At 46.0% G+C, this 26,092-nt stretch overlaps 1 protein-coding gene and 2 pseudogenes across 3 annotated transcripts; 1 reads left to right on the plus strand and 2 right to left on the minus strand.

Annotated features, from left to right (window-relative positions):
- Window positions 1-4,613: 4,613 nt before the first annotated feature.
- On the plus strand, window positions 4,614-7,118 carry LOC311149931 (UDP-glucuronosyltransferase 2B20-like; annotated as a pseudogene). Its single transcript has 5 exons — window positions 4,614-4,641; window positions 4,838-4,995; window positions 5,420-5,619; window positions 5,862-6,284; window positions 6,333-7,118. The product of its transcript is annotated as a UDP-glucuronosyltransferase 2B20-like (transcript).
- A 1,130-nt stretch (window positions 7,119-8,248) lies between these two features.
- Window positions 8,249-9,191, minus strand: LOC311149932 (P2Y purinoceptor 1-like; annotated as a pseudogene). The gene has a single exon. The product of its transcript is annotated as a P2Y purinoceptor 1-like (transcript).
- Window positions 9,192-12,250: 3,059 nt separating this feature from the next.
- Window positions 12,251-24,531, minus strand: LOC311150083 (CCN family member 5-like). Its single transcript, XM_084187355.1, has 5 exons — window positions 24,353-24,531; window positions 23,092-23,308; window positions 15,881-16,129; window positions 14,208-14,407; window positions 12,251-13,794 (listed from the first exon to the last, which is right to left on the minus strand). The coding sequence occupies exons 1-5, from the start codon at window positions 24,419-24,421 to the stop codon at window positions 13,477-13,479; spliced, it is 1,053 nt and encodes a 350-aa protein (XP_084043481.1). The 5' UTR covers window positions 24,422-24,531; the 3' UTR covers window positions 12,251-13,476.
- Between the last annotated feature and the right edge of the window lie 1,561 nt (window positions 24,532-26,092).

Raw genomic sequence — 26,092 nt, forward strand, 5'->3', positions numbered from 1 at the left:
ACTCTTCTTTTGGTTCCATTGCACCAGGCAAGCTCAATCAAGCCCAGCTAAAGTATTTGAAATTATGCACAGGTGTGTCAAAGAGGGTTAATACACAGCAATTACTATAGGAGAATGAGACAACTAGGGACATGAAGGCCATGTCATGAACTCTTGTTATTGTGTTCAATATACTACATTCATGGAGTGGGAAAGGCTGTGTTACATAAAAAGTTTAGTCAAAGTTTGAGGTCTGGATTTTCTAAATGACTACTATGTGCTTGCAAAACTGGTAGTCAATAGGCTAATCTTTATCAGTGCTGCTATCATTAAACCTACTAAACACAATCAATACTTTCTATCCAACCAATACTGACAGTGTTGTGCAGTAGACAAAAAACTATATTAAAACTGTAATTATATACACTGAGTGTACAAAACATTAAGAACACCTTCCTAAAATTGAGTTGCACCCCTTTTTGCCCTCAGAACAGCCTCAATTCATCAGGGCATGGACTCTTCAAGGTGTCGAGAGCGATCCCATGTTGACTCCAATGCTTCCCACAGTTGTGTCAAGTTTGCTGGATGTCCTTTGGGTGGTGGACCATTCTTGATACACAAGGGAAACTGTTGAGCGTGAAAAATGCAGCAGCGTTGCAGTTCTTGACACAGTCAAACCGGTACTAAGCTGACATATGGAATTGTTTTAAGATGGTCATACTATGGATCCTTTAGCTATTTGATTTGAAATTTAGGGAAAAAAAAATATATACAAAATATTTGATAAAATATAGATTTTGGCCTTTATTACTAAAGACCATAGAAACGCATTGAATAACATTCATATATGGCAAAAAGGACAGTAAAAAATAAATCATAAGAAACAAGCTTTTGAAGTGTCTGTCCTAAAAAAAATGTGTACACATATTTAATCCCTTTTTTTGGGTAGGCACAAACTACCTTCATACTTCCATTAGTTTTTTTAAACAGGTACCGGTTACCTTCAGACGAGTCCCGTGACACTTGTGGGGGACATAGAGCAAAATGGAGAACACCATCGTGTTTGTGAGAGTCTTCCCTTTCCATAGAGTGGTAATATTTTCTAGGTCAAACCATTCGGACGCTACAGACGTTTACGTGAGAAGACCGATTTTCGGGATGTCTCATGGTCTGACAAACATCGCTCTAGCTCTGCCACCTTTCACTGCAGATGCGGAAGTGTGACACTGGCGGATGCGGTGGATTCAGACGCAAATGCAAAAAAACAGATATCTCTAGCTTAAACTGATGGATTTTGATAGGGATTTTATCGCACTGGTGCGTCAATTGACTCTAGGGGGTTAACCTGTCTCCTCCCCTTTATCTACTCTGATTAAGGTGGATTTAACAAGTGACATCAATATGGGATAATAGCTTTCACCTGGATTCACCTGGTCAGTCTATGTCATAGAAAGAGCAGGTGTCCTTAATGTTTTATAAACTCAGCGTATGTCATACTGCATTATACAGCATATTACTGCATGCACATTGAAATGCATAGGCTACCATTATCTGTACGTGTAACGTTTTCGACAAAAGCATGGTATTTCTACAGCCAGTAGCATACCCAAGCTATATTCTTGATGTGAGGCCCCAAAATAATCCAGTGAAATTCAGAAAGCAATGTATGGTGGTTTAGTTTGGCAGGAAAGCAAAACATCTAGCCATGCCTAGCTTTATAACCAAGAGGCAAATATGCAGCTCCTATTGTAAATAGTTTAGTAAAGTATTGCCTTTGCATTATGTTACCTTTTTGGATTATGAATGGGCCTTTTTCTTCACTAAACATGTCTGTCTTCGTTTGTCAACATCACATTTACCACCATCCCTATCTCCCACACACCCATGGATGGCAGCCAGCAAAACTCAAATGTATCATCATAGCATTACTGAGTAAAAGCCTCTGGCTTTTCAAGATAATCCTTCTGTTGATCAAACATGTAGTTATGTAACCGAACAGAGCACCAAAGCAATCAAAAATAATAATCTGTTTGATTTTAATCCCAGTCACACTCAGTACTCACTCAGGAATTTGCCTCCCTAATCTCATTAAGACTGTTGGGCGTATTATGTTGTAATGATGTAAACACTTGCTGGCTGCACAATGTGTTACAGCACTGTAATGATCCTTTGGGTCACCACACAAGTGTTGCCATTAGATTTTATTAGATTTCATTTGGCGAGGGTTGAAAGCGAAGGAAAGGTATTTTTTATTATTTGTTTGGATCCCCATTAGCAGACACCTTGGCGACCGCAAGTCTTCCTGGGGTCCACAATATATATCAACAGAGAAACTGAAAAGAGGCCCTGGGTTTGGATATGTTGAAGTCTGAAGATTAGTGTGAAACCTTTTCAAAACAACATCCATCCAAGAGAGTACAAGAGAGTAAGAAAGTAAGAAAGAAAGGCAGATGAGAAGGGAAAGGGAAATAACAACTGATGGGCTGCTCTGTGCTCTCTGACCGTTGGATCTACTGACTAGGAGGACCCTCATGAGTGACGTACTTGACTAGCCTCAACAAAGTGCAATGGTACAGTTATAGTATACTTAGGGGCATCCATAGATTACATATTCACTTTTCAGTGTAGTTACTCATTCACTGTGAGTGAGGCTCAGACATAGGATAGCTGTTTGGTCGAGATGAAGCAGAAATACGGATTTTAGAGGTAAGGATTTCTTGAATGACTGATATTACTTGAATGACTGATGAGTCCCTGTGACCTTGTAGTTTGGGTCATGTAATATTTTAGCAAGATCAAAGTTCTTTGTACATGACATTTTGAAATGTATTGGAGCCAATCATTTGTTTAAAATGTCAATATTTTTGATAACTTTCCAAAATGTTGCTTGTATCTGATCCTGCAGGTCTCTCTCTCTAAAGCAGGTGGTTTGTGTTGAAACTTAAACATAGTATCCTATACAGTAATACTGTGCGTCAATAGATATCGTTTGGGATAAGGCCACATCCTGCAGCTTAAAAAGGTTGTGTTCCTATCTGCTGATGAATGACTGGTAAGGAATAGGGTGGGGTGTACTTTACACAATTCTTACTGAGGACTACAAACCTCTTCTTGGCAGAACAACTGTTTCATCTTTGATCTGTGGCAGGGCCGGTCCTTGCATTTTGGAGGCCCTAGCGAGATTTGGTTGGGGGGCCCCCCACCTCATGGGTCAAATGTTTTAGTGGTTCATCTCTTGAGGGGGAGAAAAGAAAAGCAAGTTAATTTCATGCAATTCTACACATTTTGCCATGAGGTGTAGAGAAAATGTTGTGGTTCTAAAGCACATTTTCTGCAATTCTACACATTTTGCCATGGGGTGGAGAGAATTGTGCAGTTTTTTAAACAAATTTACTGGCAATTCTATACATTTTGCCTTGTTCATAGATATCTGAGTGAGAGTGACTAACAAAGTCAATGGGGCCCCCCTGAAGGTCAGGGCCCCTGGGCACATGCCCTGCGTGCCTGGTCAGTAATTCGGCCATGATTACTACAAGGTGTATATACAGTTGAAGTCGGAAGTTTACATACACCTTAGCCAAATACATTTCATCCTAGTAAAAATTCCCTGTTTTAGGTCAGTTAGGATCACCACTTTATTTTAATAATGTGAAATGTCAGAATAATAGTAGAGAGCATGATTTTTTCAGCTTTTATTTCTTTCATCACATTCCCAGTGGGTCAGAAGTTTACATACACTCAATTAGCATTTGGTAGCATTGCCTTTAAATTGTTTAACTTGGGTCAAACGTTTCGGGTAGCCTTCCACAAGCTTCCCACAATAGGTTGGGTGAATTTTGGCCCATTCCTCCTGACACAGCTGGTGTAACTGAGTCAGGTTTGTAGGACTATGGTCCCAGCTGCCTTGAGATCATTGACAAGATCCTCCCATGTAGTTCTGGGCTGATTCCTCACCGTTCTCATGATCATTGCAACTCCACGAGGTGAGATCTTGCATGGAGCCCCAGGCCGAGGGAGATTGACAGTTCTTTTGTGTTTCTTCCATTTGCGAATAATGGCACCAACTGTTGTCACCTTCTCACCAAGCTGCTTGGCGATGATCTTGTAGCCCATTCCAGCCTTGTGTAGGTCTACAATCTTGTCCCTGACATCCTTGGAGAGCTCTTTGGTCTTGGCCATGGTGGAGAGTTTGGAATCTGATTGATTGATTGCTTCTGTGGACAGGTGTCTTTTATACAGGTAACACACTGAGATTAGGAGCACTCCCTTTAAGAGAGTGCTCCTAACTCAGCTCGTTACCTGTATAAAAGACACCTGGGAGCCAGAAATCTTTCTGATTGAGAGGGGGTCAAATACTTATTTCCCTCATTAAAATGCTAATCAATTTATAACATTTTTGACATGCGTTTTTCTGGATATTTTTGTTGTTATTCTGTCTCTCACTGTTCAAATAAACCTACCATTAAAATTATAGATGATCATTTCTTTGTCAGTGGGCAAACGTACAAAATCAGCAGGGGATCAAATACTTTTTTCCCTCACTGTACATTTAAAAAAAAAAAAAAAAAAACAGCTTATGTCACTTATGCCAGGGCAGGCCCTGATCTAAGGACTTACTGACCCTTGTAAGCAAAATGTGTACTGACGTGACAAAGAACTATGGTGTGTGAAGTAAGTTCTTAGTTTATGGATGCCAATTTACCAGTTCTGTACTCATTTTAGTGACAGCGGGCCTATCATTACTGTTGCGTCCCAGTTTAAGTGTATTTCAGTGTCTTTACAATGTACAGTATTTTAGTTTATTTAAAGTGTATCTCAGTGTATGTCAATGTATTTATCCCACTGTCTCTCTCCACAGTGACAGGGTCCTGTGTGGCCTTAGTGCCTGTCCTACTGCTCCTGTCCTCCCTGCAGCCCTCCAGTGAGGCTGGGAGGGTCCTGGTCTACCCTGTGGACGGCAGCCACTGGCTCAACATGAGGATACTGGTGGAGGCGCTTCACACCCAGGGTCACCAGGTCACTAAGCATGAGACAATCTCATGATATGAGAACAAAGCGATATGTACAATGGACTTTTAAAAATGTACTGCAATAGTATTTATCGCATGACTGCCCATAGAAAAATGCAGTTGAATAAACATTGATATTAGGATTTATTATATATATATATTTTTTTATTATTATTTCCTTTTTTTTTGTCATTTAGCAGACGCTCTTATCCAGAGCGACTTACAGTTAGTGAGTGCATACATTTTTTTTTTCATACTGGCCCCCCGTGGGAAACAAACCCACAACCCTGGCGTTGCAAGTGCCATGCTCTACCAACTGAGCTACACGGGGCCTTTATGACTTGCCATTGTTGAGAAACATTTGAAATTGAAATCAAAATACAGAGGAACGTACCGAACCAAGAGCTGAGTGTACCGTCTCTCCACTACAGGTGACCATTCTGCGCTCCTCCACCAGCTGGTATGTGGCTGAGCACTCCCCCCACTACACCTCCATCACTGTGCCCCAGTCCCAGCCTCAGAACATTGAGAGCCAGGATTTCATGGCCGACTTCCTGAAGAGGTCGCTGGAGATCCAGCGGGGCGAGGGCTCACCCTGGGCCTTCCTGCAGTTCTGTGGGAACCTCTTCATTTACAGATATACCCCAAAGGCAGGACTAACAGAGCCAAAACCTCATTCCTCCCCAAAGCAATCAAATTGAGGCCAATTTGCATTTTTGCACAAGCTACTTTATTGTTTAATGCTGATACATGTCTGATGTTTAAATTGTGTTTTTGTCTGTTTACTTTGTATGTACATTGTATGTCTGAGATTGAGAATGAAATTCCTCATTGAGGAAATTAACGTTTTCTATTCTGATCTTATCTGTTCAGCATGCTGAGGCAGAACCAAGAAACGGTGGCCGAGCTGGTCGTCACCATGTTTGAGAACCAGACTGATGAGAGATCTGAAGGAGGCTGAGTATGACCTGGTCCTGACTGACCCAGTGTTCCCTCCCGGGGTCCTGGTGGCCCACTACCTCTAGCTCCCCCTGGTCCTAAACGTGCGCTGGCTCCTCAGCGGGGAGGGACACTTTGCCATCGCTCCCTCGCCATTATCCTATATCCCTCAACTGTTCTCCCGCAACTCTGACCAGATACACTTTGCACAGAGGCTGAATAACATGTTCTACCACGGTCTCAGCTACTACATGTATCGTTACGTCTCCAACCCGCCTTACCAGGCCGTGTGTTACCGCTTCTTCGGCCCTGATGAGGGTGGACGTCATATCCCTTATCCAGGGAGCTGATCTGTAGCTGATGAGGGTGGACGTCATATCCCTTATCCAGGGAGCTGATCTGTAGCTGATGAGGGTGGACTTAATCTTTGAGTTCCCAAGACCCACCGTGCCGAACGTAGTCTAAGTGGGCGGGTTCCAGTGCAAACCCTCCAAGCCTTTGCCTGCAGCTTTAGAGGAGTTTGTCACTGGGAACTCTGTTGGGAGGACTGGGTCCAGAGATAACAGAGGTCATAGCCTCAGCCTTCGCCCGGCTTCCCCAGAAGGTGGCGTGGAGACACCTGGGAGAGAGGCATTCGTCTCTAGGCAACAACACCCTGCTGGTGAAATGGCTGCCTCAGAACGACCTCCTAGGTCACCCCAAAACCAAAGTGTTCGTCACACACAGGGGCACCAACGGGATCTACGAGGCCATCTATCACGGAGTCTGAGTGTTGGGTATCCCTCTCATCTTTGACCAGTTTGACAACATGGTGCATATGAAGGCCAGAGGAGTGGCTGAGGTTATGGGGGTTACAACGTTAGAGGTGGAATCCCTAACACAGACTCTGAGGGACATTCTGGATGAAGAGAAGCCCTACAGAGAGAATATGAGAAGACTATCATGGTTGCACCACGACCGGCCTATAGAACCTTTGGACAGCGCCATCTTCTGGCTGGAGTTTGTTAATGCGACACAAGGGGGCAGCTCACCCACGTACAGTCTTATAAGATGCCATGGTATGTCTATCATAATGTGGATGTTCTAGCACTGCTGCTGGGCTCTGCTCTGCTTGTTCTGGTGTTGTTTGTGGTCTCCTGTATGTGTTTGGTAAGAGGATTATGAAGGAGGAGAAAGTCCAAGTTGGAGTGATTATGTTACTTATGGCCTACTTACTTAGTGATTACACTGCTGACAATCCAACCATACAGTAGATAGATATGGGGAAAGCAATTGCAAAAACCTGAATGTTGTTATAATGGGATTTCCAAAGTGTGTCTGTCTCTGGTATTTTATGTAGAGAACCTTCCTAATATGTCAAAAATATAGGTCACATATAGTTATTACATGCACTTTTTGAGTCAAGTTTTTATTAAGTTATTATGATTAAATCCTGCATTCGCCATGTCTTTTCACTCATGTTATCAATTTTGTAATATACAGTGTAAATTGTGACATTTGATTCCATACAGTCAAGGATGGGATATCTTATTGGTCCTCTGTAGCTCAGCTGGTAGAGCACGGCGCTTGTAACGCCAAGGTAGTGGGTTCGAACCCCGGGACCACCCATACACAAAAAAAATTATGCACGCATGACTGTAAGTCGCTTTGGATAAAAGTGTCTGCTAAATGACATATTATTATTATTTATGAAGTGAGAATACATTCAAATGATGTAGAATAAACAGCGAAACTCTTCTTGATAACTTTCCATTTTCACTTTAGAATACTTCACATGCAACTTTTTAAAACCTTATGGTTGGGTGTGCAGCAGATCACCACACAGCAAATCATGTGGTGATAACGTTCAATGTCCTATTCCTCTGTACATGCATTCACAGCACTTTGTGTTTTCACATGGCTCTTATTGTTTCCTCAATACAAGGCGCCATAAACCAAAACAGTGTACAGTGTGTTTGTTGCAACTGTCTGAAAATATTATATATTTACAACATCTTTACATCTATCAGTTGAATATACTGTATATTTAGAATATATTTACATCTCTTAGATACAATGAATAACCAGGCATGTACATTCATGCAGATTACCATACAAGGAATACAATGTACTTTCCATATCATCATATTTACAGTACAGCCCAGTAAACACAGCAAACACACAAGAGACCTATAGAATTCTGGGAACTGTACTTTGAACTTCCCTATTCAAACAATAATATGCACAGTAATAAACACTAGAAATTGCTGAATGAGTGGGAGAGAAAAGCAGAATGAGTGTCAAGAAAGCAAACAAAGCTACTCTGTTATTGCAATGGGAATTCATAACGGTGGGGTTTGTTCCTCGATGCGATGGTTGAAGAACTGAGGCACAGACCGACGAGCTCGTTCCCAAAGCCTGGCGATCTGTACAAGCAGGTCTTCATAGCTGTGGATGTAAACCAATGGGTTGATGGCACTGTTTAGACACACAAGGGCTCAGCTGACTTGGTGAGCAATGTAGATACCAGCAAACCAATCCTGACACGTGTCTTCACTTTTCAAAATCCTAGTCTTCAGGTTTACATTTCTGAATATGTGATACGGTATGTAGCAAACTGAGAAGAGTAAAGTCACAATGAACACCTGTTTAAGGCATCTCTGCTTCATCACTTGGTCAATGTTGGGTTTGTTGGAGAGGACCACAGCCACGTGTCCATAGCAACCCAATATGATGAGCAGAAGGATGCAAAATCCAGATACAGTCCACGCAATACTGTAGTCCAGGTAATCCTTGGTAGAGAAGCTGGAGGTGGTGTCAAAGCATTTGACTGTCTTTGAAGAAGAGTTGGGCAATGTTTTGTCAAAGAACATATCAGGAATACTCTCAATGCAGACTAAAAACCAAACTACAGCTGTGATGACTACAGAGTGGCCCCTAGTTATCCTGCCCATCACTCTCAGTGGGTGGACAATGCTCAGGTACCTGTATACACTAATACACGTGAGGAAATCAATACTGCCATACAAGTTCAAATTGAAGCAGAATCTTGCAGAAGACTTGTCCAAAGGCCCAGTGACTGTCTGCTGAGTAGTACGCAAACAGAAATGGAAGAGTGAGCAAATACAGAATATCTGCAACTCCAAGGTTTAGAACAAAAACGTTGATATTTCCGAATTTCTTCCAGTTCGCAAACAAGGATTTTAGTCCCCTGCAGTTAGCAACAAGACCAACAATAAATACTGAGCTATACACTGTAGGTAAGAATGTGTGAGTAAAGTCCATGTTAACGTGTCCACAAGAAAAGTTTGTCTTCATTTACTTCCCTCAAAAAAATATATGATTATAAACAGGTCTCTCTTACCAAATATATTTTATCTGGATGAGAATAACCTGTATAAATAAAGGTTACTTAGATGATAATAAAAGTATTCACTTCAAGTTGAATGAAGTCAGATTCTCAGTTGCCTAGCACTCCTCAGTTCTTCTCAGTGCTCCATATCGGTGTTTTCTATTTAAGCTTGTTTGACATTGCTTTGTGGTCTATGTGACAAACTGTATCACTGACTCACCATACATTAGAATGATAAGAACATCAGTAGGGGCTGCTTTCCTGTTTCTCAGTAGACATGCAGAAGAGCAGACGCACCCAACTACAAACAGGAAACCCATTCATGTCTACACACACACACACACACACACACACACACACACACACACACACACACACACACACACACACACACACCAACGATGATAAGACAGCCTATAGGGAGGAGGTCAGAGACCTGGCAGTGTGGTGCCAGGACAACAACCTCTCTGTCACACCCTGGCTCTGGGGACTCTATATGTTGAGCCAGGGTGTGTAGATTCTATGTGTTTATGTTCTGTGTGGGAGTTCTAGTTGTTGATTTTCTATGTTGGCCAGAGTGGCTCCCAATCAGAGGCAACGAGTGTCAGCTGTTGCTGGTTGTCTCTGATTGGGAGCCATATTTAAACAGTCTGTTTCCCTTAGTGTTTGTGGGATCTTGTTCAGTGGCGGCTCCTGAAAAAATTCTCAGGGGGGGCAATTTTTCTGATGATTTAGGTGACCTACACACATTTTAAAAAAGATATGTCCAGCAACAACATGAAGACAGGGGCAGCATATAAGTCAATACCAGAAGCATTTATTGACTGATCTCAAAAGTGTTGGCTTACCAGGGTTGGTGGAGCCCTCAGTTTCATCTTTGCCTCGCAAAGCTAACTCAAACACTCCGCAAAACTTCACACACTGGATTAGCCGGCTGAGGATGTGGCGGTTCTTGCTAATGTCGTAGTAAATATATTTGTTATAGTGAATATGGAATATGATATGTTGAGTAAAATGTTGTGCTAAGATCTATTTAGGTCAGGAGCTGGTTATAAGTTCTGTTCCTATCCAATAACAATGGACAAAAGGGTCCTATCTTGTCAGCCTTGTCAGTTTCAGTTCTCCAGTAAACTTGTGATTATCAACACTAACCTCATCGTTGTGGCGGCGGACAGCTAGCCTGTATCCCTCATCCAGTTGAGTGGGAATGTTCACTCTCCCCAAAGCAGACAATCTCAAACAGCTATCCATGTGGGTCTTTGACAGCTCATGTTTCTTAATCTTTCCTGAAAGATGGTGCATGTCCGTTACACACCAGTCGCTGTCCAAGCGGTGCTGTCTGCCGTGCCGCCTTCAGGGTGAAAGAGTAAGCAGGGGGTAGCAGAAGACTGCATTAGCTACATCGCAGCCTGCTAGCCAGGTTTTTCGTTCGTACCAATTTTTGGAAAATCCTCGGGTGTAGGACTTCCCCCCTTTAGTAGAAACCTGTTGAATTATTAAATTTGGTCTGGGAGGTCCTAATTGTTTCGTTGCCAATTTATCTTCATTTGTTCGCCGACAAAAAGGAACTTCTTTCAAAGACACAATCGAGTTGCACTGAAGCCTAGCCATTTTGACAGTAATAGTGAATTGATTGACGCTGCTACCCGCTCTTTTCTTAGTTACGTTCATGGTTATGTTACGTATGACGAAAGCGCGTAAGTGCAAGCCCTCAGAAACCCATAGAGATTGTATTGAAAGCTCTGATATTTGAAAAAAATAGATTTTACATGGGAGTCTATGACAGACTTCTGGGCGATTTTCAACCTGACTGAAATCGCCCCAAAAGGGGGGGGGGGGGCATTTGAAGCACGACTTTAGCCTGATTGGACATTTAGTGGCACTGTGGCAGATCAGACGTCTAGATTACAACACTGATAACTACTGTTGCCGTGATATAATTGATTAGAAAAAAAATCCCTTCCTTTTCCCGTTTGGCAGTGCGTCGCCCATATCGCCCTATTGAACACACCGCCCCTGATCTTGTTTCCGTTTGGTTTGTTCCTTGTTGGTTGTGTTAAACCGTAGGACTGCACGTTTCGTTTTGTTGTTTTGTTGTTCATATTATCACTGAAGATAATAAAGTTTAAGTATGTTTGCAACTAACGCTGCGCATTGGTCTACTCCGTCTAACGATCGTGACACTCTCCCTCAACGTCAGCAAGACACAGGAGCTGATCGTGGACTACAGGAAACGGAGGGCCGAGCACGCTCCCATTCACATCGACAGGGCTGTAGGGGAGCGGGTCGAGAGCTTCAAGTTCCTCGGTGTCCACATCACTAAGGATCTATCATGGTCCACACACACCAACACAGCCGTGAAGAGGGCATGACAACGCCTCTTCCCCCTTCGGAGGCTGAAAAGATTTGGCATGGGTCCTCAGATCCTCAAAAGGTTCTACAGCTGCACCACTGAGAGCATCTTGACTGGCTGCATCACCGCTTGGTATGGCAACTGCTTGGCATCCCACCGCAAGGCGCTACGGAGGGTAGTGCGTACGGCCCAGTACATCACTGGGGCCAAGCTCCCTCCCATCCAGGACCTCTATACCAGGCGGTGTTAGAGGAAGGCCCTAAAAATGGTCAAAGACTCCAGCCACCCATGTTATAGACTGTTCTCTCTGCTACCGCATGGCAAGCAGTTCCAATGCACCAAGTCTGGAACCAACAGACTCTGAACAGCTTCTACCCCCAAGCCATAAGACTGCTAAATAGTTAGTTAAATAGTTACCAAATAGCTACCCGGACTATCAGCATTGACCCTTTTTGCACAAACTTTTTTTGACTCATATCTCATTGTAACTATATTAGCATTGATACTGTGAGTCCAATGGAAGTCACTAGATACTGCACATACTGCAAATATGAAGATACATGGCTTTCTGACTTTGGGAAGCTACGGTGTATATTGTGGATGTTGAAAGCTATCAAATATCAGCACACAAATCACTAATAAGTCCTAAGGAGTTTTATGGGAAAGTTACAGCACAAATTACAACAATCGCATCTCAATGTAGTAATATCATTAATGAATAATATACAATATACAAAGGAGCTCAAGCTTTACATAAAAAGTCATTGTGAATGGAAAACAGTTTGGACAAAGTATAAAATCAGTGATACAATTGTATAATGTTTCAAAAAGCATAACAATAGTTTATATTTACAGCAACATTGAAAATAAGTGCAATTTCATCTGACTAAGAACACAAAATAGACACATTTATAAACAAACAAACAAACAAATATAACAGATGGCATTTGCATGTCAAGATACAGTATCTATCAACTCAAAGGTTGGTGTCATTCTGTAAAATAAATTCTCTAAAATGTAAGTAACAACACTTGAGTCTTATCCTCTCAACTAAGTCAGGTCATGTGGTCAGGAGAAACTCTGGGGCCTAAAATTAGTCACGAAAGACAACAAATGGCTTTGGTCAGGTGTCATATAGTCTTCTACATACAGTATAAGACGACAGTTGGTCAATTAGTCAAAAATACATTTGTTGGGTTACAGTATTTCACTTATATATGCTAAATAGAGGCTAGTCTGTTTCTGCTCCCTTGCCAACTCCTTATGGAATTGTCATGCCAAATGTTTGGCTTGACAGTGACCATGTTGTAGAGAAAAACCAGGCTAATATCTGAGATCAGGCTAGCTAACTAGGGTTTCCTGACCTATTCTATTCCTCATGAGGTCACCTTATGAGATGTGATAGAGTGGAATGGAGTGAAGTTCTTAGTGCAGGCGGAGCTTGTCCAGTCATATCAGGGCTTTATTCCCCCGACTCAGTCACAGTTTATTACCTAGAAGATATTTTCACTTCCTCTATCTATCCTGTGAAGTGGGCTACACCTGCTGGATGCAGCCATGATAGACAGAGGCTCCATTCAAATATTCATACTGGTATACTACTTAGAAGGAGTGTACTTGTATGGACATTGGAACATAGCAAAAGTGTTGCTCCCAGGTCCTGTGTAGACAGGTCTCAGTATGGGCGTGTCAGTGCATGGAGAGGGGTAGGATAGGGCTCTAGATCTCTACAAGAACTTAGTAAAGTGGAGATCTCCTGGCAAGAGGCAAAAGCCATTCAGAAAAGATTGAGGTGGAGAGCCACGGTGGACGCCCTAGGTTCTCAAGGGGGCATAGGGCCTAGAGAATTGAATCGAAAGTCAAGTCTAGCCCCACATGGCATGGCTCCTGTGAGAGCGTGAGGAGCCTGAGTAGGGTCCAGCTGCATAGGGCCATGAAGCTGAGTAGGGGCAGTTGTAGTGACAGACACAGGACTGGATCATCATGACTGCCCGGTGAAGGAGCCTGCCAGTGGGGCACCGGAAGGCTACCGTGGCCGTGCTGGTCCAGTAGGGGGTGCAGCAGCGGGCGTCGGTGCACTGGCCGCAGTACCGGGGCCGGTAGACCCGTGTGCTGTAGCAGCCCTGGTGCACCAGTCTCACTGGCACCACTGACCTGTAGCTGGGCTCACAACGACGGGCCCACTTGAAAAACAGATAATCAGTGTTAGGCTACTAGATGAGCTCATGGTTGCTGAGAATAGAGGTTCATGTATGCATTATTAGATTAGGAATGAACTCAAATGCACTTACTGAAGAAAATACATTAACCATTATACATCTACTGTACACATTCTTAAATCTGTGAGAAGTATTTTTTCCACCACAAGCGTATTCCAGTATGACCATTTCACAGACTGGGCAGTGGGCACTTTGCACCCATATAGTAGAGTCTAGGTGACAGGAACACACATTTTAGCACATACATGAGGCTTATGCATGGGTCCTGTTAACATAACCTATTAACCCCAAATACACTTGAGGATGGGGTAGAGATATGGAGTTAGGGTAGGGGGGTAGAGACGTGGGGCAGAGAGTTTGGGAAGATATCAACTCACCATGGGGTTCCTGCGTGGCTGGAGTGTCTGACAGGGTCGGACCTTACAAAGACGGCTCTGCATCTCGAGCCGGCAGGCTGGGTTCTTGTTGGAAACCCGCGTGGAGACCCCAGCGCCACAGGTTTGGGAACATGCGCTCCACTCTGTACTCTGGTCTATACAGTTAGAGGGATCCGACAAGCCTGGCCACAAACTGGAGGCTGGAGAGAGGAGGCCAGGAGAAAAATGAGGCTGAATGGTGAATTTCCTGAAGGAAAGTTGAGAACTTGCTTCAGCTGTCTAAAATAAGAATAATCAGTATGGGGAATAACAGTAGTGTGTTTCGAGCAAGCACACTAATAGGACAATGAGGAATGAGTGACTTGTCACGACATCTAGCTGTTAACAACTCAATCAGAGCCAAATAAACTCATCTGACATGACTTCCCTGGTTAATAGTTTTTAGTTTTTTTTATCAGCGTCTCAGATGTCATAATGTCTCTAAATAACTCAATTGGCCTCAGTTTGGAAAGGAACTTTCTGTCTTTTCATATCACGGAAAAGCAGTGCTATCTGGATGGAGATCAATTCCTAAGACAGCATCTTCAATCGGATCTGAGTCATAATAATCAGCAGTTTTTTGGGGTTGTTTCTGTAACACAGCATGAAAAAAGGTCTAGGCTTTGAATTCAAGAACACTTAGAACAAAATGTTCCATTGCTATTGACATAGCTTGACTGGGTGACAGTGTCAGAAATTCCAGATGTTATTTCTTTCTTAGTGGTTTTATTTTCCTAACTCGTTTTTGGCACTATTTCAGACACCTTGGGCTTATTGTGTTTAATTGTTGCGTCGCCTAGCCATGGGTCTTGTTATGAAACTAGGGATTTGTCCCAAATGGCACCATATTCCCTATATAATGCACTACTTGGTCAAAAGTAGTGCACTACATATGGAATAGGGGGCCATTTGGGACGCAACCTTGGAAACATGGTCGGTTGGAACAGGGCTTGTTATTTTGACAATAATGTGCATTTTCATCTGGCCAGACTTTTCCAATGAAATGCGGGGGTTATATTTGGACATAGTGTCTTTTCATTTGGCCAGACTCACCTCAATAAAATGCAAAAGATCCCTCAATAAAAGACCTCAGACTATGAGCGTCAGTGACAGATATCATATAAACGTGGGAAGCTAAATATTGTCCTACAGCTTGATCAACGGAACAGCATTTGTCATCCTTGTATTCAATGGTGTGTAAAAGTGCTATGTAAAGTGCTTCTACATCTGCATTGCTTGCTGTTTGGGGTTTTAGGCTGGGTTTCTATATAGCACTTTGTGACATCTGCTGATGTAAAAACGGCTGTATAAATACATTTGATTGATTGATTGATTGATTGAGCTAACATCTGAGCTGGACCAAAACCATATTCCTAATGAATGTCAAGCTGTTTAGCTAACACCAGAAATAATGGTTTAGGATCCACAGGGAAGCATTTTATTGGTTCCCTCTCAAGATGGTCCAATCTAAAGAAGTAGCAGAAACCTGTGTCAGAACAGAGGATGACTAGCCTGGTCCCAGATCTGCATACAGTAGCTAATGCCAACCACCATAGGGAGTTGGCTATACAGCACAAACATATCTGGAACCAGGGTAGAATATGACTGTTAAACTAGACTGATGTCTCAGTTACCTGTGATGGCATCCTGAATTACTGTGTTGTCCATGTTCTCACAGACCCACTCCTTGCAGCACTTCCCAGGCAGCTGTACCCGCTGGGGGTGTGGGCAGTCTGGGTTGGGCAGATGGACGTCCTCAGGGCACAGAGGCACGCATGTCACCCCTCCCCCCAGACAGCGGCACTGGGTGGCACAGGAGGGCTGAAACACCTGGCCATCCTGGTAGGAGACCCCGTTCAGCTCACAGCCCAACTCCTCCTGACCTGGAAGGGTGGAAACAGAACAGACCTGGGTTCAAATACTATTTGCCTGCCTGGAGTGCCAGATGGGAAGGGTTTACATTTTGGGACTATTCTATTGCTTCATCAAGCCAGGCAAACTCAGTCAAGCACAGATATTAGAAAGGATTTAAAATAGAATTTGAACCCAGGTCTGGGAACAGGATGGAGAGACCCTCTTAGAGGCTCTTTACCCTGGACTGGCAGCCCCACTCTAACCTTAACCCTAACACATACCCTGCACCATTGCCCCTGCTCTGTTCTGGACTCTGGAGAAAATACAATTAGGAAATGAAACCTCACAGAAAGAGAGAGAAAGAGAGAGAGAGAGAGAGAGAGAGAGAGAGAGAGAGAGAGAGAGAGAGAGAGAGAGAGAGAGAGAGAGAGAGAGAGAGAGACAGCGAGAGAGAGCGAGAGCGAGAGAGAGCGAGAGCGAGAGCGAGAGAGAGCGAGAGCAAGAGAAAAATAGAGCTTGTGTAAGAGTGAGGTAAGGACACAAGAGGCTCGTGTCTACTGCCAAGCCTCTGGGTTGTTATGTGATGTTATGGGAAACCAGGCTTTCCCAAATGGGACCCTTTTCCCCTTTTTAGTGCACTACTTCTGGTCAAAAGTAGTGCATTATGCAGGGAATAGGGTGCCATTTGGGAACCCAGGCCTGAGGAGACTGAGGAGTCTGTTTTCCAATCCGTGTGTGTTGTCTCTGCAATGTATCATTCTCAATGGGCAGTCATCTGTCACGGTTCAGACAGACGACCAGAGGACCACAATTGCGTCACACCAGAAAGTTTATTAAAACTTAAGGGAAAAGGGAAGTAGGGAGTGAATGAAGGCTCCAGGGGTAACAGGGATCCCGTCCAATGTGCTGGGTCTGTGCCCCCCCCAGTGGCAGCGATGCGTCCTATGAAGCCGGTGGTGGGTGGTCCAGAAGTCCTGGGGGGGGGAGACACAGACACAACAGGGCGGAATGAAACAAGGCAGCAGTACAGTTCAAGGGAAATCCAAAATACGTAGTAGCAAGGCAGAAGGCTGGTCAGAGTTACCGGGATAGAAGAGTAGTCAGGAGTCGTTATGGCAGAAGCAGGTCTGGATCTCCTGGGGCAGAAGAGTATCCAAAAATCAGGCAGGTCCGGGGTCACAAAACCAGGGTGAGCCAGAAGCGCGAGCAAACAGGTTCCGGGTGTGAGCTTTGCAGACGATCTGACAAAGGAGAGCTGAAAGACAGGGCTTTAAATACTGGGAGAGGTTGTGGGTAATGCAGCGCAGCTGGCAGAGTAATTAGAGCAGAGCAGAGCAGGGACAGGTGGAGCTAGTTAGGCTGAGTAGAGAGAGTGGTGAGCAGAGTGGAAGAAAATTAAGGTGGTAACCCGGTGGAGTGAGAGGCTCATGACAGAACCCCCCCCCCAAGGGACGGCCCCAGAAGTCCCAAGAGCAACACCACGCCGGGCGGGAGGAGGGGAGCCGGAGGAGGGCTAGAACTCCTCCGAACGGTCCGAGTGAACGTCCTCATCCTCGGAGGAAGCCGGAGGGCCGTGGTCGGGAGATGGGACAGGTCCCGAGACAGGATCAGGCACAGGACAGGAAGCCGAGCGGGCAGGACGGTTAGGGACCCCTCTGGGGCGGCCCCTACGGATTGCAGGTTGATCCGGATGCCGTTGGTGGAAAGCGGTGATGAGAGTCCTATCCACAATCCGACTAGCTGGCACCCAGGTCCTTTCCTCAGGTCCATAGCCCTCCCAGTCAATGAGGTACTGGAGACCCCTACCCCTCCGTCTGGACCGAAGCAGGCGGCGGACGGTGTAAACCAGACCACCATCGACGAGCCGTGGAGGAGGAGGACAAGGCGCAGCAGGGACCAGCGGACTCTCATGGATGGGCTTAATCTTAGACACATGGAAAGTGGGGTGCACCCTCAGGGAATTAGGCAGTTGGAGCCGGACAGCAGTTGGGCTAATCACTCTTATGATAGGGAATGGGCCAATGAACCGAGGTGCCAGCTTCTGCGACTCCACCCTGAGTGGCAGGTTCTTTGATGACAACCACACCCTTTGACCAACATGGTAGGTGGGAGCAGGAATTCTCCGACGGTTGGCCCCGGTAGTGTAGCTGGCAACGGATCTGAGGAGTGTGGCTCGGGCTTGTGACCAGGTGCGGCGACATCGACGGGCAAAAGCAAGTGCAGATGGGCAAGTAACCTCCTCTTCCTGGCTGGCAAATAGAGGAGGCTGGTATCCATAAACACATTGGAAAGGGGACATACCGATGGCAGAGCAGGTCAGTGAATTGTGTGCGTACTCCACCCATGTCAATTGCTGCGACCAGGAGTGGGGGTTGCGTGAAGTCATGCATCGCAGTGCCTTCTCGAGCTCCTGATTAGCCCGCTCTGACTGCCCATTGGATTGGGGATGGAATCCGGAAGTCAGACTGACTGTGGCTCCCAGCAGGTGACAGAACTCCTTCCAAAAAGCGGAGGAGAATTGTGGACCACGGTCAGAAACTACATCCTTAGGCAGTCCGTGGATCCGGAAGACGTGTTCCAGGACCACCTGGGCGGTCTCCTTGGCGGTTGGGAGCTTGGGGAGGGGAATGAAGTGTGCCATCTTGCTGAAACGGTCAACTATGGTGAGAATGACGGTCATGCCACTTGAAGGGGGCAGCCCCGTGACAAAGTCAAGGGCGATGTGAGACCAGGGACGTCTGGGCACAGGCAGGGGCTGCAGCAATCCGGCTGGGGGCTGGCAGGACGACTTGTGTTGGTTGCAGATGGGGCAGGCTTGGACGAATTCCCGTACATCCCTTCTCAGAGAGGGCCACCAGAACCTCTGGGCGAGCAGGTTGTAAGTGCGGGTGGAGCCAGGGTGACAAGCTAGGCGGGAGTCATGTCCCCACTGAACGACCTGGGACCTCAGGTCTTCGGGGACAAAAAGGCGGTCAGCTGGGCAAGTGCTGGGACCTGGCTGGTTACGGAGAGCCTCCAGCACCTGTTCCTCAACAGCCCAGGTCAGAGCTGCAACGATGCAGGGACTTGGCAGAATCGACACAGGGTCCTTGGAGGGGGTGTCATCCTTCTGGAATTGACGGGAGAGGGCGTCTGGCTTGGTGTTGCGTGATCCAGGCCGGTATGACAGAGTGAAATTAAACCTGGTGAAGAACAGGGCCCAGCGGGACTGCCTGGAGTTCAACCGTTTGGCCGTGCGGATGTACTCCAAGTTCTTATGATCGGTCCAAACGAGAAATGGAATGGTGGACCCCTCCAGCCAGTGACGCCACTCCTCCAAGGCAAGCTTCACAGCCAGCAGCTCACGGTTCCCTATGTCGTAATTGCACTCAGAGGGGGACAACCGACGTGAGAAAAAGGCACAGGGATGGAGCTTCCTATCCTCCGCAGCCCACTGAGAAATCACAGCACCAACTCCCACATCCGAGGCGTCCACCTCCACAATGAATTGCCGGTCCACATCAGGCATCTGGAGGATGGGAGCGGAGGTGAACCTCACCTTGAGGGTACTGAAGGCTTTGTCGGCTGCTGGGGTCCAGGTGAAGGGTTGCTTGGTGCTGGTTAGAGCAGTGAGAGGGGCAGCAACGGTACTGTAGTTCCGGATAAACTTTCTGTAGAAGTTAGCAAACCCCAGAAACTGTTGCAGCTTCTTTCTGTTCTCCGGAACTGGCCATGAAGTGACTGCTGATACTTTGGCAGGATCCATTTGGATACTTCCCTCTGCCACTATGTACCCCAGGAAGGCCACTGTCTTGACGTGAAACTCACATTTCTCTGCCTTGGCGTAGAGGGAATTCTCCAGAAGACGATGAAGGACTTGCTGGACATGGCGGGTGTGTTCAGACAGGTTTCTGGAGTAGATTAAGATGTCATCCAGGTAAACGAAGACAAACTTGTTTAACATGTCCCGCAGTACATCATTCACTAGAGCCTGGAACACAGCAGGAGCATTGGTGAGGCCAAAAGGCATAACCAGATACTCGTAGTGGCCTGTTGGTGTATTGAATGCGGTTTTCCATTCATCTCCCTCCCGGATCCGCACTAGGTGGTAAGCGTTTCTGAGATCCAACTTGGTAAAAACAGTGGCTCCCTGGAGCAACTCAAAAGCAGAGGTGAGCAGAGGCAGAGGGTAACGGTTTTTCACTGTGATGTCGTTGAGTCCCCTGTAGTCGATGCAGGGGCGAAGAGATCCGTCCTTCTTCCCCACAAAGAAGAAGCCAGCACCAGCAGGAGATGAAGATGAACGGATTAATCCTGCGGACAGAGAGCCATTGATGTAGTCCTCCATGGACTTTCTTTCAGGAGCAGACAACGAATAAAGACGACCCTTTGGAGGGGCTGTTCCAGGGAGGAGGTCGATGGCACAGTCGTACGGTCGGTGAGGGGGCAGAGATGTGGCTCTTGCTTTGTTAAACACCTCTCTGAGACCATGGTAGCATTCTGGGACATTGGAGAGGTCAGGAGCGGAGTTAGTAGGTACTGGCCGAGGGGGTAGTGCGGCAGCAAGCAGGCAGGTTCGGTGGCAGTCCTCTCCCCACTCCCTGATCACCCCGGTCACCCAGTCGAGCTGAGGGTTGTGCCGGCGGAGCCATGGGTAACCCAGGATGAGGGGTTGGCCTGGAGAGGGGAGCAGGTGAAACTGGATAGTTTCTTGATGGTTTCCGGACAGACCCATCGAGACCGGGGCCGTGACATGAGTGACCGATCCGAGTAAGTGTCCGTCCAGTGCCCGGGCAGGAATAGGAGGTGTCAAACGGAGGTTCTCCAGTCCCAGTTGGCGTGCCAGCTTGATGTCCATTATGTTGGCTTCGGCGCCAGAATCCACCAGAGCAGCCAGGGTGTGAGTTGAGTCAGAGAGGCGGAGGTGAACTTGCAGCAGGGGTTTGCGGTCGGAGGACTGGATGGTCATTGAACTCAACCGGACTCCCCCTATGCCCGGTGAGCTTCGGCCCTTTAAAGGGCAGGTTACCACACGATGTCCATCACCTCCACAATAGAGGCAGAGGTTTGAGGTGAAGCGGCGCTGGCGCTCTGCAGGAGTGAGAGAGGCTCGCCCAATCTCCATAGGCTCAGACTGATCAAGCTGACCTGGGTGAGTGGCAGTAGATGACAGGAGCCCAGTCGGATCTCTCCGAATGCCGGTAGTAGGTGGACCTTGGCGCCCCCTCTCACGACGACGGGTCTGTATCCTTCTGTCGATCCTGACAGTCAGTGCGATGGCTTCATCAAGAGTGGAAGGCAGTTCATGGGAGACCAACTCGTCCTTGATATAGTCAGCCAAACTATGGAAGAACGCGTCCACCAACGATGGTGTGTTCCAAGAACTTCGTCTAGCCAGGGTTCAGAAGTCGATGGAATGGTCTGCGACTGTACGTCTGCCTTGTCGAATACTGAACAGTTCACGAGACGCCTCTGCGGTGGGTGAATCCAGGTCAAACACCTTCAGCATCTCCTCAGCAAACAGGTCGAAGGTTGCACATGCGGGGGTTTGACGTTCGAACTCTGCTGTTCCCCAGAGTCGAGCTCGGCCCGTCAGGTGAGTGATGGCATACCCAACTTTAGCCCCCTCCGTGGCGAAGGTCCTTGGCTGCAAGGAGAACTGAAGTCGGCAGCTAGTCAGGAATGGCCGGACCTGGGTTGAGTCGCCGTTGAACCGCTCGGGGTTTCCAATCTTGGGTTCCGGAGCAGCGGCTGCAATGACCGGGGCAGGTAACTCGGGGGCAGGGCTGGTGGGCAGACTGGCTGGGGTAAGGTTGGTGAGGAGTTGAATGATCATGGCGAGTTGTTGTTGCTGCTGCTGGAACTGCTGCTCATGCTCATCGGTTTCCATGTCGGGGAAAGTGTGCGCTGAGTCCATAATGGTCAGATCGTACTGTCACGGTTCAGACAGACGACCAGAGGACCACAATTGCGTCACACCAGAAAGTTTATTAAAACTTAAGGGAAAAGGGAAGTAGGGAGTGAATGAAGGCTCCAGGGGTAACAGGGATCCCGTCCAATGTGCTGGGTCTGTGCCCCCCCCAGTGGCAGCGATGCGTCCTATGAAGCCGGTGGTGGGTGGTCCAGAAGTCCTGGGGGGGGGAGACACAGACACAACAGGGCGGAATGAAACAAGGCAGCAGTACAGTTCAAGGGAAATCCAAAATACGTAGTAGCAAGGCAGAAGGCTGGTCAGAGTTACCGGGATAGAAGAGTAGTCAGGAGTCGTTATGGCAGAAGCAGGTCTGGATCTCCTGGGGCAGAAGAGTATCCAAAAATCAGGCAGGTCCGGGGTCACAAAACCAGGGTGAGCCAGAAGCGCGAGCAAACAGGTTCCGGGTGTGAGCTTTGCAGACGATCTGACAAAGGAGAGCTGAAAGACAGGGCTTTAAATACTGGGAGAGGTTGTGGGTAATGCAGCGCAGCTGGCAGAGTAATTAGAGCAGAGCAGAGCAGGGACAGGTGGAGCTAGTTAGGCTGAGTAGAGAGAGTGGTGAGCAGAGTGGAAGAAAATTAAGGTGGTAACCCGGTGGAGTGAGAGGCTCATGACATCATCAGCGGAAATGTGTCAACAGCACAACTGAAAACAGAGTTTAAAATGTTTTGGAGTATAGTCAAACTAAAGCCCCTGCGCTCTACAGCTGGCTGGATGAGTTTATGCCCTAAACAGAGTGTCTGTTTGTCCCTCTCATACAAACAGTCAGACATAGACTTCAGCTCCGTATCCCGTCCCTTTCTGCGTTTTTTGTCTGCTAGCCTGGTTGTTTAGAAAAGGGTGGCACTGTGCAGAGCCTGTGGTCCAGTGGCAACACTTCCGGCACAAGCACATGTGTTATGACCCTGGAGACCAGGCAGGATTCAATCCCTGTGTCCACCCTTCCCACTGTTTATCCCTCTCATCTAACTCCCCCTTCTGTTCACATTACTGCCAGTAATAAAGCCTAAAACAACAGGGGGAAAGGGTGGCACTCACTGACACACTCTCCAGGGTCGCTGGGGAAGCTGGCGCTGTAGTCACACTGCAGTCCTCTCTGGCTGTCACACACATACAGGTCGCTGCAGGCCTCGCCCTGCTGCCGGGCACACACCTGGCAGCACTGGCAGCCGTCCAGGACCAGAGGGACTCCTGCTGGGCACTGGGGCACGGGGCTGGGGCACTGGCATGGTCCTGGGCACAGCTGACAATACACCTAGAGTAACACAGGGGGCAAAGGTTGGAGGTTAGAGGTTAAAGCAGGCTGAGGTTAGAGCAAGAGGAGTAGGAGAACAATTGGTTGTTGTTGTTGCTGTTGTCATCATCTCCATCATCATGGTCTTCATCATCATCCTCATCACCATAGTTAACAAATGCTGCAGTTATGTTCTGAAATAAAACAGCCTTTCCTTGACCAATTGCAAGCACAGTAATATTTGGTAGAAGTACTTTGTTTGGGGAACACTATGTCCAACATTGTCTAGTCAAAATAGTCCTGTTTTCAATTACATGCAGTTAATGGAGCCAACCCACAGCAGCCAGCCTTTGGACATACTGGACTCAATTATTCACTGGTGGAGCAATGTCATTCCCCCATGGACTCAAAATATTCTCTATGGCAACTCTGCAATACAACATCAAACATTCACAATATTCATCATTCATCAATATTTATAAATATTTATCATTAATATTCATGATGATCTGTGTAAAGTGTAATAAATGCCAATTTCTAGATGACAAAACACAAAATGCTAAAGTACTTAGCAGTGTACAATACTGTTACATCATGCCATGAATAGCTAGCACCTTGTACATATATTACATATTGGCTATACAGTAAGTTACAAATATTATAAATTGTCTATAGAGTAAGTTAAAAAATATTATAGATTGGATATAGAGTAAGTTACAAATATTATAAACTGGCTATAGAGTAAGTTACAAATATTATAAACTGGCTATAGATGAAGTTACAAATATTATAAACTGGCTATAGAGTAAGTTACAAATAAAAACAACAACAACATACAAATCAGTTCTATCAAAACAATCAACCCTTCAGATTCAGTTTAATCTTCAACCAGAGCCACCTGAAAGCTTCTGATAGATCTTTCCGTGGAATCAATGGAATCAATCAACGGAATGCAGTCTCATTGATCTCCACATCCTGAGCAGCAGGTGTAAGCTACAGGTCCAGTTCACCTCCAGATACACACAAAGAGAAGAGCAGAAGAGCAGAATAGTAGTTTGGCCTCACCTGTGCACCCATACAGAGCAGCAAAGCCAAGGCTATCACATTGTCACTGAGTTGTCTTGAAATTTCCATTGGAACGTCTGTAGGTTGATTGAACTGCTCTGTTTGTCTGTCTGTCTAACCTCTAAGTGTGATGGTAGTGGTGCTAGCTAGCTACTAGTGCTGCTTGCTGTTTGCTAACTGCTCATTCCTCGGCATGGCTGACATTTATCAAGTTTCTGCTGTGATGTCACAGGCTGACCGCCGTGTAAACAGTCACTGGAGCAGGAGCAGAAATGCTTCACATTCCTACTCCTTGTTGCCCATTTTTACTTCAAGCCCTTTTTCCCCTCCTCTCCCCTCCCTCCCTCCCATCTCTCTCCCCCTCTAGCTGTTATAGATTGAAACAGGTAGTTGTTCATTTTTCCTCATTTCGAAACCTCATCAGATGCAACCTAATTAAATTCATTATTCTAAGTCAACCTGCAGTTGTAAGAATTAGCCTCTTATAATTCCAACCTCATCTGTTCTCTGGTTGCCATGGTGCTCCAGCAGTATGTCTAATGTGGGGCTGAACTTGAATGGCTGTGACCAGTCCCATTGTGAAAGAGATAGAGTGGTTACGCTCCTGAGGAACTCAAACAGGAACACTAGAGTAAAGTAAAGTCAAAGTAAACACTGTCGGAGAGTTCCATCCTCAGAGACCATGAGGACACAAAAGGTGCGTCTGAAATGACACCCTATTCACTATATAGTGCACTACTTTTGACCAGGGACCATAGAGCTCTGGCTAAAAGTAGTGTACTATATAGGGAATAGGGTGCCATTTCTGATGCACATGAGGACACATAATAAGTAGAATTGCCCAGCAACCACAGCAAAGCAGCAAAAACGCTAACATCTAGCCTAAATAAGAGGCTGTTATTATAAAGGTCACTTATAAAACATAGCAGCATGACTGGAGAGAATACTTGGGGTGGGTGAAAATTATTTCTGTAAAAGTCTAGATTATTCACTTCATTTCTCAATGAAATAGGCCTACCATTACATACAGTGAGGGAAAAAAGCATTTGATACCCTGCTGATTTTGTACGTTTGCCCATTGACAAAGAAATTATCAGTCTATAATTTTAATGGTAGGTTTATTTGAACAGTGAGAGACAGAATAACAACAACAAAAATCCAGAAGAACTAATGTCAAAAATGTTATAAATTGATTTGCATTACAATGAGGGAAATAAGTATTTGACCCTCTCTCAATCAGAAAGATTTCTGGCTCCCAGGTGTCTTTTATACAGGTAACGAGCTGAGATTAGGAGCACACTCTTAAAGGGAGTGCTCCTAATCTCAATTTGTTACCTGTATAAAAGACACCTGTTCACAGAAGCAATCAATCAATCAGATTCCAAACTCTCCACCATGGCCAAGACCAAAGAGCTCTCCAAGAATGTCAGGGACAAGATTGTAGACCTACACAAGGCTGGAATGGGCTACAAGACCATCGCCAAGCAGCTTGGTGAGAAGGTGACAACAGTTGGCGCGATTATTCGAAAATGGAAGAAACACAAAAGAACTGTCAATCTCCTTCGGCCTGGGGCTCCATGCAAGATCTCACCTCGTGGAGTTGATCATGAGAACGGTGAGGAATCAGCCTAGAACTACACGGGAGGATCTTGTCAATGATCTCAAGGCAGCTGGGACCATAGTCACCAAGAAAATAATTGGTAACACACTACGCCGTGAAGGACTGAAATCCTGCAGCGC

This window comes from Coregonus lavaretus (assembly GCF_964263955.1).
Source record: "Coregonus lavaretus genome assembly, chromosome: 22".
NCBI classification, from domain to species: Eukaryota; Metazoa; Chordata; class Actinopteri; order Salmoniformes; family Salmonidae; genus Coregonus; species Coregonus lavaretus.

Coding starts and splice junctions, on each gene's coding strand:
- LOC311150083 (XM_084187355.1), bottom strand. CDS start 24,421: ATGGAAATTTCAAGACAACTCAGTGACAATGTGATAGCCTTGGCTTTG. Junction 23,309..24,352: donor TGCTCTGTATGGGTGCACAG/GTGAGGCCAAAC, acceptor GTGTTACTCTAG/GTGTATTGTCAGCTGTGCCC. Junction 14,408..15,880: donor AATTCAGGATGCCATCACAG/GTAACTGAGACA, acceptor TCCTCTCTCCAG/CCTCCAGTTTGTGGCCAGGC.